Source organism: Metopolophium dirhodum, chromosome 4, assembly GCF_019925205.1.
Source record: "Metopolophium dirhodum isolate CAU chromosome 4, ASM1992520v1, whole genome shotgun sequence".
Taxonomy (NCBI): Eukaryota; Metazoa; Arthropoda; class Insecta; order Hemiptera; family Aphididae; genus Metopolophium; species Metopolophium dirhodum.
In genome coordinates this window covers 34,069,064-34,082,606 of record NC_083563.1, presented here as the reverse complement: position 1 = coordinate 34,082,606, position 13,543 = coordinate 34,069,064, and the positions used below count along the sequence as shown (strand labels likewise).

General features: G+C 29.5%; 3 protein-coding genes across 7 annotated transcripts; 2 read left to right on the top strand and 1 right to left on the bottom strand.

Annotated features, from left to right (window-relative positions):
- Nucleotides 1–320: 320 nt before the first annotated feature.
- LOC132944000 (uncharacterized) lies at nucleotides 321–5,922 on the top strand. 5 transcript variants are annotated; one of them, XM_061013203.1, is made up of 6 exons: nucleotides 321–464; nucleotides 1,396–1,630; nucleotides 1,711–1,813; nucleotides 1,878–2,000; nucleotides 4,931–5,065; nucleotides 5,514–5,922. In XM_061013203.1, the coding sequence occupies exons 2-6, from the start codon at nucleotides 1,475–1,477 to the stop codon at nucleotides 5,735–5,737; spliced, it is 741 nt and encodes a 246-aa protein (XP_060869186.1). In that variant the 5' UTR covers nucleotides 321–464; nucleotides 1,396–1,474; the 3' UTR covers nucleotides 5,738–5,922. The 5 variants fall into 5 exon arrangements, with proteins under 5 accessions (XP_060869186.1, XP_060869185.1, XP_060869187.1 ...); XM_061013202.1 differs by lacking the exon at nucleotides 321–464 and adding an exon at nucleotides 1,042–1,318; XM_061013201.1 differs by lacking the exon at nucleotides 321–464 and adding an exon at nucleotides 1,043–1,265.
- Nucleotides 5,273–12,729, bottom strand: LOC132943998 (uncharacterized). The gene is made up of 12 exons (XM_061013198.1): nucleotides 12,472–12,729; nucleotides 12,150–12,361; nucleotides 11,885–12,082; nucleotides 11,629–11,730; nucleotides 11,289–11,426; nucleotides 11,047–11,228; nucleotides 10,587–10,833; nucleotides 9,965–10,090; nucleotides 9,672–9,873; nucleotides 9,495–9,597; nucleotides 6,278–6,433; nucleotides 5,273–6,125 (listed from the first exon to the last, which is right to left on the bottom strand). The coding sequence occupies exons 2-12, from the start codon at nucleotides 12,336–12,338 to the stop codon at nucleotides 5,930–5,932; spliced, it is 1,839 nt and encodes a 612-aa protein (XP_060869181.1). The 5' UTR covers nucleotides 12,339–12,361; nucleotides 12,472–12,729; the 3' UTR covers nucleotides 5,273–5,929.
- On the top strand, nucleotides 7,045–8,562 carry LOC132943999 (cyclin-H). The gene has a single exon (XM_061013199.1). It carries the CDS (start codon nucleotides 7,418–7,420, stop codon nucleotides 8,318–8,320), a length of 903 nt encoding a protein of 300 aa, XP_060869182.1. The 5' UTR covers nucleotides 7,045–7,417; the 3' UTR covers nucleotides 8,321–8,562.
- Nucleotides 12,730–13,543: the final 814 nt, after the last annotated feature.

Genomic DNA, 13,543 nt, shown 5'->3' with positions numbered 1-13,543 from the left:
CATTTCGATGTAAAGTACATAGTAACGTACAATGTACATTACGTTAAGCAGTAGTATTTGTCAGCTGGAACTCCGCTAATTGCGCTGATTTTATATTCAATTATTTATTTATCTACGATGTACAGTGTGCACACCTCCAGTGACACTGGTCTCGTGAAAAATCGCAGAAAACGACTGTCATCGAGGTCAGATATTCGGATGCACTGGAGACAGTTTTGGGTACACAACGGCCACTATCAACAACAATATTATACTTTGTAACTGTTGCCAGCTGAACGTGGATGATTTTTTACCACCTGTTCACGAACGGGACGACCACCGCCTACTGTGTACACTGTACAGTTTGATGACATTTGATAGAGAAACACTAGCCTCAATTAATGGCAAGCTGAAGTATCTCTATTACATACACGAGAATGGTTGCCCGTGATTTAATTCATCCACGGACGTCCATTTTTGTGACGGTAAGCGAGCAGAGTAATAAGTATTGCTAACGCAGTCCGTACATTTCTATGTATCCACTGCAATTTTTTTTAGAGTTGCACAGAAAACCAAAACCAATTTTGTGTAAAAATTCCGGTTTTTTGTTAATTTTTTTTTTTTTGTTTCAATCGAAGCATTATTTTTAATATAAGTAGGTACGTCTTATCGTGTACACAGGCGCAAAAAAAAAACCAACTTAATTTTAATTTAATATGTAATTTACTTGTATGCCAATATTCCGTGTAGGTACTAGTATCTGTATAAGTCTTACTGTTTATTTATTATACTTATTTCAAATCTTAAATGTATTTGAAATTTATTTTAAATATTTTCTGTATGGATGTTTCATGTGAATATTATATTATTATTATTTATATAATATTATCTTAGGCCATGTTACTTGGACATCGAAGATATAGATAAAAAATACTTATCAATCTCGATGGGTTTGGGACTTTGGGAGACACTAAAACCTGTTATCAATTGCTATTTGTTATTGTTTGCGATTTGGAGTGTTTAAACTGAATGATAATAATGCAATATACCTTATGGCTTATAAGTTATAGGCATTGTTATTTCATATTTGGCTATTGTCATATTTTGCTAGTTTGATAGTCACTCCGGTATATTCTCTGCTGTAGACTGTAGACTGTAGACTGTAGTTGTCTGGAACGACCTTTCATTAGTTATTAATAACAATTATTAACAATTCACAATAATTATTAGATAACTGTATCACTGTATCAATATAGTGTTATTAATAATAATTAACTATTAACTAGGTAATTAAGTTCACTGTCCAAGGTCTCCATATTTTCAATATGTTTGCCTTGATGTGGGTTTTGGAATAATATTATAGCACTGCTGTCAAGACTCGCGTTGTTTATCCACTTATTATGTTTAATTTCACAGTTCAAAAGGAATATAGCTGACTGATTGTAATATTAAACTGTCCTAAATTTGAATTGAATTACTTCAGCGTGGCCAGATCATGTCTGTAGAGAAGGAAGAATGCGAACTGGAACAACTGGTGTCTTCTGATGAAGAACCCAGACCAACTGACATCGCACAAATTACACCTCCTATTACACCTAAGCCTCCTCCGAGAGCACATTCCCATTCAGATAGCCGAACTAAGACTAGCAATGTAAGTGAAAAGGTGCTTTGAAATTAGCGCTGCTATACTTTCAATTTGTATTAATACTGTTTGTTAATTGTAAAATATAGTCACTTTCTATCGAAAGCCAAAAGAACGAATGCCACAAATCTACAGCTAGATTGTCTAGTACTTCATCCATACATCAAGATAAACCACAAACACAACCATCTAGTATGCCTTTGGTTATACTTAAATTTAAACAATATTAATCTCATTTAACTTATTTGTATTGTAGAAGACATAGGTGGTCCGACTCGCCTGATGTGTGTTAACGAGAGATTAGGACGCAGTTCACTTCATGACTACAAACCACCACGACCGCCACCTCCAAATTTTAGTAAATTGCAAAATAAAAAAGGTTGGTTCAATATCATTAAAATTATAATAATCGATTATGTTTTTCCATACTGTGTTTACTTATGTAGGTACCTATAGGCTATAACCTATTACAGTTTAATTACTATTACCTTATACTGATTATTATTTGTTTAATCCTACATAAGTAGTTTTCTACATAATATATACACTTGACAGATTATAGCATATTTTGCTGTCAATAATAATTGTTCGGTAAACCTATATTAACTAAAGCACTGAATCCTCCGCATAATCTTTAAACATTTTAACGCTATTATCATTAAGTTGATTTATTTTAACCATGATTGAATGTATAATTAGGTAGATACTAGATAGTAGTAGAGTAGTAGTAAAAATTGCCAAACTTAATGTACTTGTTTAACATGTTAAACGCCAACGTCAATCCGTAGTTGACACGACAAAACGGGCGCCTGTGGCCGGTGTCAATCCGTGGTTGACATAGAGTAACCTATTTTGTATTGAGTCTTTTTTGGTGGCTATAGCTGAATACATTTAAAACTTCTATAGGACATTCAATAACCGCATTGACAATTCCGTAAAATCTACTAATTTTACAATTGACAACGGTCGTCCGCAGGTCAAATGATGTCGGCCATTGGCATGCACATGCCAAATCGACATTGGCGTTCAACGTGTTAAGAAATAAAATTAATAAATACAAATTATAATACCTACGTCTTAGATAGAAAAAAACATTTTCAATTAATGAAACACATTGTATTATATTTTAATAGAGCCACATAATAAGTACAATTGGAAATAAATTGCATTTATGTGTATAGAACATATCCAATCTTGTTGTGTCATTAATAATTAACTGTATAATATAGTGAAGTAGTGAACTATTTAAAAAATCAATTTTTATAAACTAACATTGTATTACACTTGGAATTTGGATGAATTGATTTAACAATAAAAAAACTTGTAACCAACAATATTCATCAATCAAAGTACAATTTCTATGGTATTGAAAGTTTTTAAAGGCCATAATTTCTCAAAAGAATAATTGACAACACACTAAAAAAAGTTTTTTTTTTAAATTTTATTTGGCAACCTGAAATATTGTAATTGTTATTAGAAATTCTCGTTGTCATTTTCATTTGTGATATTTGTCTGATGTATATCTTAATAATTTTATCTAAACTTCTTCACAAAATAAAAATATTTCTGTTAAGAAATACTTAAAAAATAAACGTCAGTGATTGATAGAAACTTATTATTTCAGGTATCTAATATATTTTGCTTTTATTTATCTTTTTTATTTTTTTGCATGTAAAAATATTGAATCACGGTCAATTCGCCCTCTTCAAAAAAAAACATTTCGTCCTTGTCAATTATTATGATAGGTCGTTTAGTCCATGTATTTTAAATTTAAATTTAAAATAAAATGTCAGAATAATAAATTTATATTAATAAAATATAATATTACATTATTACTTAATATAATTTTCATCAGTCAAATTTAATTTTTAAATAATATAAGTAAACTACTTATATAAAAATATTATATTTAGGTATAATACAAAATATAAATACATTAACATAATTATTTATGTTTTGATATTTCAGTCACTATTTATTTTTAATTTAAAATGTCAATACTACATTTCAGTGTAATTATTTAATTTAAATTCATTGCCTGTAATATTATTTTCATCCGTCAAATTTAATTTTTAAATAATATAGGTAAACTGGTTAAATAACGTCTTATTATTCCCGGAAGCTAAATGTCCTATCTTAATAACTGACAGGGATGAAACGTTCGTTTACCAAAAATATTGTGTAACAATTACTATTTTTGCAAAGTAAATTTCAAGTTACAATTTTAAAATTCTAATTTAACATCAAATAATGAAAAACAATGACAAACTTATTATTTTAAAGATCTAACACTTCTGCCCCTGTAGTGCATTTAACTAACTCCTTAAATTAATATATACCTAACTATATATTCAATATTTTAAGTTTTTACTTTTGAAACATTTGTTCTAAAAATATAATGATTTACATTTGTTGTAATAAAAATTTAATCATTTAACCATTTATAAAATTAAAAACATTTGTTTAAAAATAATCAACGAAAGAAGTTTTAACTAATTTTATTTTATTTTACAAATACAATACATAGACAATTCAGTTAGTATTTTTGATTACTGCGTTTACGCTTCTGTTTCTCTGTTAGAAGTTTAATCAAATGCATTGTTGGTAAAAACCATTTCTTACAATTGTAATATATATATATATTTGTTTTAAGATTGAGACATTTTTTTTTTTATGCAACTAACAATTTAAATTTTTATCAAATAAAAGTGGGTCCAATTGTTATTACTTTTAATCCACAAATTATTTTCTTAAAAGTAATAGTAATTGTCAATATTCATAACTTATGAGTAACTATGACCAAACAAATTAAATTAAGAAAAATATTTCATATATTTTGTCAGGGATTCTTTAGATTTGTGTACAATCATACTTAATGTAATATTTAACAGTATTTTGTCAAGTGACTATGGGAATGATACTTATTAAAAATATTCATTTTACGATAAGAAATGTCAACAATATATGCGTATTAACAACTTAAATCAGCTTATGTAGATAGGTTGCTATATAGCTAATCTATACAAAACACATGCACTACAGTACACACTGTTCTTTTTTGTTTCTCGTTCATCACGCCTGTAGTACTTTCTCATATACTAATACATAATAGATAACTTGAACATGTATTATTAAAACGTGTATAATATCACTTTAACATTTACCTACCCATTTATAAAAGTTTTATATTTTATTATTTCAGCTTATTTATTTTTTTTTGTTTTTTTTTTTTTTTTATATACATATCTATACATATTTTGTGTGTTGGTTGCTTTTGTTGTTGAATCCTGTCCCATATAAAACACATAGTACTCTCTGAACAAACTATGGATAGAAGTTGCCTACATCATTGTTTTTTGTCAGATGTGACCGATGTCAGACAAATGGAGCAAGCCCTACAGCAACTACTTGAAGATTTTCATTCTGGCAAATTGCGTGCATTTGGTAAGCAGTAAAGAAAGTCCAATTATCAAAATAATAACATAGACACCTGCTGTTAGATTTGAATTAAAATAAGTTGATTGAATGTTATGTTCTTTTACTAAAATTAAAGTCAATTATTAAATAATTTCACATACCCACTTGGAAAAACGTTATGAATGTATTGCATTTTTAGTATTTCTATAAAATAGGTACAACATAATATTCTTAAAAAAAAAAAAACATTTTATTATATTTTTTTCCCGTTTTTATAAATACAACTTTCTAATAAAAGAAAAAAAAACATACAAACAATAGTTATTATCAAACCATGCATAAGTTAATGGTAAACAACAACAATTAAATTTATCTGATGAACATCAAATAAAGTGTATATAATTCATAATTTCATTGTAAAATGATCAGTGATAATATATCTTATGACTTATATAATATATTTGTAAACATTTAGGTAAGGATTGCAGTATGGAACAAATGACAGCTATTCGTGAGCAACAAGAACATTTAGCATGGCTACATTTTGAACTTGGTGTGAGACAAGACGGATCGAATCCGCTCAGCGAACAAGGCATTGCCAAAGGCACAGAAAACATGCACTCCCTAATGGCTAGTCTAGAACAGCTGTCTTTATCCATTGAAAAATTACATTCGTTTAGTAATTCAACATCCGATTAAAATTTAAAGCACAACATGTATAAACAACTGACTTTTATTGGTACTTGGGATCATTGACAATATATAATGAATGGGATTGTACAAAAGAAAATAATATTGCTCATTTATTCATTCCATGAACAATTTTACCAATTATAATTGTTTTTTTTTTTGTTAAGTTATTAAATAAATATAGTGAATTTTTATTGTTGACTAAACTTTTTTAAACAATGAGTGCACTGCCTCATATGGCGATAACAGTCTAGTAGATCCTATGCTTACTCGAATGCCACAATTTTTTGTGGCTTCACAAATTGAATGCACTTCGTGTCCACTTATGCCACCAATGACGAACACTATCAGATGGTCACAATCTAGTGGATGCTTGTTTACGGTATTAATGATTTTACTGGGGGAAGAAAAAATATATTAACAGTTACAGGTTTCTAGAATAAAAAAAATAGATTTAAAAATCTATTTTACTATAAAACCAATGAATTATTATAATTTATAATAATTACATTATATGAAATATAAATTAAATCGCTTAACAACACTCACTTGAAACCAAGTTTTATATAATCTTTTATCCCATCAGACTTGGTGTTTAAAACTGATAGATTAGGTCGCATTGGACTACACACATCATCCATTAGCTGTTTGACGAAAGAACTATATGCTGCTGGCACATATGGATTTTCTCTCAAAAAGAGTCTTCTGTTAAGAAAAATATTATTTTCATATTAATTATTTGTTCTCAAATTAATATTTAATACATATCAAATCATTTTATTTCAATTTTCCTTTAAATTTATTTGCATATGTTTTTTTTTTATTATTGTTATTATTGATCTTTTTAAGCTCTGCGACTAGGGCCATAATTAGCTTGCTTGTAGGAGTCTGAATGGCGGCCGCTCTCCGGACAGACGTCCGCCCGGGGATAAATACCGCCCGTGACCGAGATTTGAACCGGCGACAGTGCGCGTCGCAACCGCCGCCTTGGTCCGCTCGGCCACGCTCCGTCCCCCTTGTCAGGCCGCGTACACACTTGTAACATTTGCGCGTGACATCCTTCGATGCGGCCAAATTTACCGACAACCGGTGGAACGGCGTAACAGAAAACGTTACAAAAGCATGACAAATTAAATAGGTATGTCGGCAACTCGTGATACGCATGTCTGTGACGTAAGCATTTCTCCAATTGGCTGAGCGGCGTAGTCTTCGGCGGCGGTGGACCAATAAGAACCGGAGAAATGCCTACGTCACAGTACAAGGCTGGGTGCGCGATTTGTTTCTAAACCGGTAATATCGCCGACATACCTATTGACTATGTCACGGTTACAAGTGTGTGCGCGGGCTTTAGCATTTTGCAATAGACGTTCTTACTTCTTATCAAGTTGAACGTTGTTATCAGTAAACCGAATTCTTGTGTATAATCACAGAACAATAATATAATATTATGGTATACAACAAACGACGCGCAACACGCACGTCTCGCGAAAATCGTGATGATAAACATTGAGCAATAACTGAATCATAGACAAAAAAGTAAAATATCGAATTCGAAAAATAAGTTGAATTGAAAGTACGAAACTACGAACTCAACATTAAATCTAATTTAATATCTACTTCATAGCCGCAAATAGTAATCCATCAAAATTGATTACTTCTCGTGTGTTCACTTATTGAGTAGGGTGAAAAATGTTTCCAACGAGCACGCAAAAAACGAATTGGATATTCAAAGACGAGTTGGATTTGAATGCATTGCGAGAGGATGCCAACCAGAAGTTCGTTACCAGATTCGGGTCGCACATGAGTCCCGATTACCGAAACACATTTTTTTTAGATGCCAACGAAGAGCATATAATACAGAAATGTCATGAGTATATATTAAGAGATTTCTGTCACAAGTTTCAGCCAACCATGCCAAAGTACGTATTCGCAACTGCTTTAAACTATCTGAAACGATTTTACCTGTACAACTCGGTCATGGATTACCATCCCAAAGAAATAATGGTCACCTGTCTGTTTTTGGCGTGCAAAGTTGACGAGTTCAATGTGTCGCTCGCACAATTTGTCGCCAACATTAAGGGCAACCAATCAAGAGCAACCACAGTGATACTGAATAATGAGTTGTTCCTTATGGAACAGATCAAGTACAACCTCAAAGTGCACCATCCATTCAAGGCAATCGAAGGATTCCTTCTAGACATAAAGACTAGAACACGAATGTCCGATCCAGACCGTATGCGTACTCACATCGATAGTTTCATTGACAAGTTATTGTTTACAGATGCATGTTTATTATTTGCACCGTCTCAGCTGGCACTAGCTGCTGTATTACATTCGGCTAGTCAGATTAAAGAAAATTTGGATTCATATGTAACCGACTTACTGTTAGGTGATACGGGGTCTGAGCATTTAAAAGATTTGATAGAGGTTGTACGGAGAATAAGATTATTGCACGTCAGAACAGCAGATGATCATACAAAAGAACTGTCACGTATTAGCAAAAAATTAGATAAATGTCGAAACCAAGAGAACAATCCATTCAGTGAAAAGTATAAAGATAGAATACAAGAATCATTAAATAATTCTTTATAGTTTTAATTACATTTTTGGCATTATTGTGAATATCATAAATATGATTTTGTAACACTATAATAGGTATATTAAAAGTACATGATTTAAAATTAATAAATATTTTTTTCTTTTCCTACTAGGTACATATTATATTGATTATACATTTAAATAAATTATGTAATACTTAACATCCTAATAACCTTATTAACAACTGTACATTTATAATAACATTATTATATTAAATATAACCTATGTGAAATGTTGATTGTTTATTTTGTATAAACATAATTAAAATACAAGATATTATAATATAACCTATATCAAATATCAAATATCTATACTCTATTTGAAAAAATATTACATCAGGCAGCGGTCAAAAACTGATCGGTTTTTCTAGTTTCAGTTATATCACAGAACTAATTTTAATCTATTCTGTGGTTATTTAAGGTGATTAGACCATAGCATGAATAAAGATAGATTAATCTATAAGAAATAATTGTTTGATATTACTTGAGCTAACTTTCAGATAGAAATGTAAGTAGTAAAATGCAGTTTATTACTAGCTGTCTCCCCTTCACCTATACATTTACCGTCACCATCATATTTTATGGTAGGGGGTGGTAAAGGAATAACGAGATGCAAATAAATTTCATAAGTCAGACCAACTATGTGTCATTATCAATTACATATTTTGATTAACGTTAGGAGAAAATTAATTTAAAGACAATAACGCCAATTTACTGTTCAAAACATTTCCCATAAAGACCAAATAAATACAATAACAGATGAAAAAAACATCACAATAAAAAGAATTACAGTGAAAAATGTATAAATTGATCTTGCACAAAACAAAGTTTTTGCCGTAGTAAAAGCTATTATACTCCTTTTCAAAAGAGAATATACCGCTTACGCGCATGTCGAATGATTCGATTGGTGCGTCGAGAAACTATGTGATCACGCTAACAATGGAAAATTGGTGGGGAATGCTCGCCAACGGACATAGAATTATGTATGACAGGTATATTCTCTATAGGAGGATAGACTAGTAACTGGTTACGTTATTAATTATTTATCTTATTTAATGAAATGCCAACTTATTAATATAATTAAATTATTAGTAGTAGGTATATATATTTAATATGTATATTTTTGTTAGTCTAAATAAGTCTATAATAATTTTATTATAAAAAACTACCTGTATTGAATAAAATGCTGTCTTGACCGCTTAATTTGTTTTAAAATAAAAAGGAATTTTTCTGCAGCTTGTTGACAACCCAGCAATGTACTAAAATCCACTCCTAAATATTAAAAAACAAAAAAAAATTATAAATGTAAATTAATGAATTATTTTTCAAATATTTTTTATGTGTACCTATTAAATCATTAATTATATAATCTGGTAAATATTCCAAGTCTTCAAAAAAGGCTTCACCAACAATATTCTCTAAGTCTATTTGATGTTCTTCAGACATTACAAAATCTTCATCAACAACTGAATACAATTGAACTAAAATACATAATAGAATTTCTACAGTCAATTTTCTGTCTTTTCTTGTTTTAAATAATTGACTAACCTTGTTAAAAATAAATATAAAATCAAAATTATATTAAATACATACATATATTATTTAATTAATAATAATTCACTAGGCATTATTAACTCACTTGTGTTAAGATGTCAGTGTCACTTTCCATTGAAATATTTTGTAATAATAGTTTGCCAATATTTTGAGCAAGTTCAATTGTTGAGAGATTTGGAGATTTTAAAGCAGCACAAATACAAAGTACTTGCTGAAATATTATATTATTTTCAAATTAATGAAATAATTAGTTGACCAATTTTGGTATAAATAACATTTACAAATTTGTTACTAAAATGAGAATTCACAAATAGAATGATAATTTTTTTCAACAATTTTAACTACTTATAGTGAAACATACTATAAGAAGACTTTAAATTCAAAAATTGTAAATCACATTATAAATTAAAATGTTTTTTTTTTAATAATTGACTTTATTTGAAAAAAAAAATAAGTAATAACAATAATTTACAGACAGTTGACAGGTAAATAAATACATGAGGAGGAAATCACATTTGTGACACCTCTTATAAAAATTGTTTTATAACCCAAAAGTATAAACTATAAAGTTAAAATTTATTTTTGTATTTTAATTAGGATAGTTAAAAAATTTAATTTTATAGAACTAATAGTTTTGTAACCACAACAAAATAACCAATTTCTGCATATATACAGCAATTAGTATACTCTTATTCAATTATATTTACTTGTTTAAAGTCTATAGATTCTTTACTATTAAACTTTTCATCATCTAAAAGAGTTTCTAAGATCAGAGGTGTAATCCTTGATATAGTTTTTTTAATAGGTCCAGAACATTTTTCAGTTAATGTAGTTCTTATGCTAGCCAATAAATTTTTTTCATTTTTTGTTAATAACCATTCAACTATAGGTGTAGGTTTCAGTGTTGGAGCTAAACACATCGGCACTTGTAATTGATCATTGATCGACTTGTACCTTAAAAATTAATAATTATGTTTATGTTAAAAAATATGCTTTAAATATTTATAACAAACTTGAAACTTCATTAAAGAAATATTTTACGTATAAATATAATAATAATTTAAAACTGAAATTGACTAAGTAATATCAGATTGTGTAATTATATAATATTTAATTAGTAAAATTAGGTGACATAAATATAACATGTTTAAAATGTATTCAACTTACTTTAAGTCTTGTAACAAAGGTTCAGTTATGACAGCTATATCAGAACATGTTTTGGGAAATCTAGTCAGTAACATATTCATTTTGTCTAATGGACAGCTAGATGCAAAATCAGTAACTGCATACATATCAACTATTCGATCAATAAGTATAACATTTAGGCGGCTCGACTCTGTACTTAAAGTCTGAAATCAAGATATCAATATAAAATAAAATTATATAGGTTTAATAATGAAAGTACTAACTTTTTGAATTTTAGAAAAATGGTAAGTTACAGCTTCACTTAACGGTCCAACAGCATAAAGGTCATGTTTTACATTTAAATGATTAAATATGTTGTTTAAAGTTGCTGCAATTTTTGAAACATACACTTCATAGTTATTCTACAACATAAATATATTATTTGTATACAATATTTTTTCAAAATTTCATTAAAGTACCTATCGAAAATAAAACAATATTGTTATAAGTAGTGGTGCGACATGACTATGCATACGGACATCAATGATACAGGTGGGCAAATCAAATGTTGTAGTCACACAAATAAAGCATGTTTGTACCCCTAATGTTAACATTATAGCATACCTCTATCAACAAAGGAATGTCTTGAAGATGGGGCACTAAAAATAATGTAGGAGACAAGCAAGTCAATGATATTGGTATATCCATTACATCCACTGTACCATCCTAAAACATAGTATAATAATAGCAAGAGTAAATAAATAATTTAATTAATCATATTATAGTACAAGTACCTATGGGCTATGTTATGAAGATTCTAAACAATCAATTCTAGAAAATAAGTAAGTAAAAATCCAGATACTCAAATGAGTAATCCTACCTCGTACTTAGCTGAAATAATTTTGCATAGTTCATTCTCCAGCTTTTCAACACTATATGATTCAAACCCACATCCAGCAACAAAACGACAATATCTAAAATTACTGTTATTCAAAACATCTCGGACAATCGCTACTGCCAGTTCGTCGACAGGTTTTCCAATAATCAATAAACATCTGCGGTCTTTTGGGTTGCCACTCTGCACACGTTAAATAAAACAGTCCAATTAAAATGTAATTGGTAAATCTCTTGGAACACGGTCTCACTTCAAAAGATGACAGCTCCTTGACACTTTTGGCACCAGCTCGATACAGAAGCACACATCCGCCGTGCCAGTGCAGCGACTCTGCGGCATAATCGTCCAAGAACACCGCCGCCTCACGGGCGTACTTGCACACTTCGTTCCAAGACCAGTCGGCAATTACAGAAAACGGAGTGTCCACGTTAAACCCCATCGGACCTCACAATTCAACAAGTCCTGTAAAAAAGAAAGACAAACGGGCTATGAACTGTTTTAGGTAATATGATATTGTATCAGTGATACATTTTGATTGAGATGTGTACAACTGGCAGACGACTACTACTTACTGTACTCGATGATGTGACAATCCAAGTGTTACCCACCGGATGTTTCTGTTTGATTATAATATTCAATCCCTGTATTAGGTACACACTACACAATATTTTTGTTATTTTATGTTATAATTAGATTATTACATATTTAATATTTACATTCATAGTTCATACATAATTATTAATTATTAGCATACATTTAAGCAGCATACATCAACTTTAAAACGTCATGAACAAATTATGGCACACATCATAGACGTATATGGCACACATTATCACTTTTACGTGTTCTTATCAGTGTTAAGCCACGATCAAAGAGTTCAATCTACGATTATTCCATAGTATAATTTTTAAATTTTTTATAATATTTTCATTAACATTGTAAGTTGTAACAACAATTACATTTATATTTTATACGTCATATAATACTATTTTATTACTATGAATTAAAAAAATTAAATACCCTACAGGTACTTACCTAAAAATGTAGAAATTATTATTTGTATTATATTCCAATATTATTATTAATTAATAATTTGTACATTCAAATTGAACAAATATCATTAAAAACATCTCTCAGAAAATATATTTATTCTAGAAATAAAAATTGTTATTTTTTACTTGTGTTTTGTTGTCCCTATATTAAATATTAACGTTGTGTGTGTTAATAATATTATTGTAATTGGATTATAATTTTATTTTGATTTAATAACTTATTAATTAGTTAGCTTGGCAGATTGTTCTATGTTGGCAGTGAACACAATAATTATCTGTATAACTTTTTTTCATAATAAAAGGAATACCTATAAGTCTATTTTGTATTAAATAAAAATTATAATTTATCTTGGATTGCCATTTTAATATCATTCATATTGAACTTGATGTGGCGAATGACAAAAATACTTACGAACAGAGGCGCTTTATTTTAAGAACTATTTTTTAAGAAGGGGGGCAAGTATAAAATTAAACGGACCACCACCCCCGTTTACAAAACAAACTCAAGGTGGGGGAGGGGTGGCTTTGCCACCACACACCCCTCTATACAACACACTAAAGTCTAAAGTTCCATTCCCAAGTTCGAGACTTA

Excerpts from the sequence above, each read along its gene's own strand:
- LOC132943999 (XM_061013199.1), top strand. The coding sequence starts at position 7,418 with ATGTTTCCAACGAGCACGCAAAAAACGAATTGGATATTCAAAGACGAG.
- LOC132943998 (XM_061013198.1), bottom strand. The coding sequence starts at position 12,338 with ATGGGGTTTAACGTGGACACTCCGTTTTCTGTAATTGCCGACTGGTCT. Across the intron at positions 11,229-11,288 it reads ATTTTTCTAAAATTCAAAAA|ACTTTAAGTACAGAGTCGAG; the intron begins GTTAGTACTTTC and ends TCTTGATTTCAG. Across the intron at positions 10,834-11,046 it reads CCTTTGTTACAAGACTTAAA|GTACAAGTCGATCAATGATC; the intron begins GTAAGTTGAATA and ends TTAATTTTTAAG.
- LOC132944000 (XM_061013203.1), top strand. The coding sequence starts at position 1,475 with ATGTCTGTAGAGAAGGAAGAATGCGAACTGGAACAACTGGTGTCTTCT. Across the intron at positions 1,814-1,877 it reads ACCACAAACACAACCATCTA|AAGACATAGGTGGTCCGACT; the intron begins GTATGCCTTTGG and ends TTTGTATTGTAG. Across the intron at positions 2,001-4,930 it reads TAAATTGCAAAATAAAAAAG|TACTCTCTGAACAAACTATG; the intron begins GTTGGTTCAATA and ends TAAAACACATAG.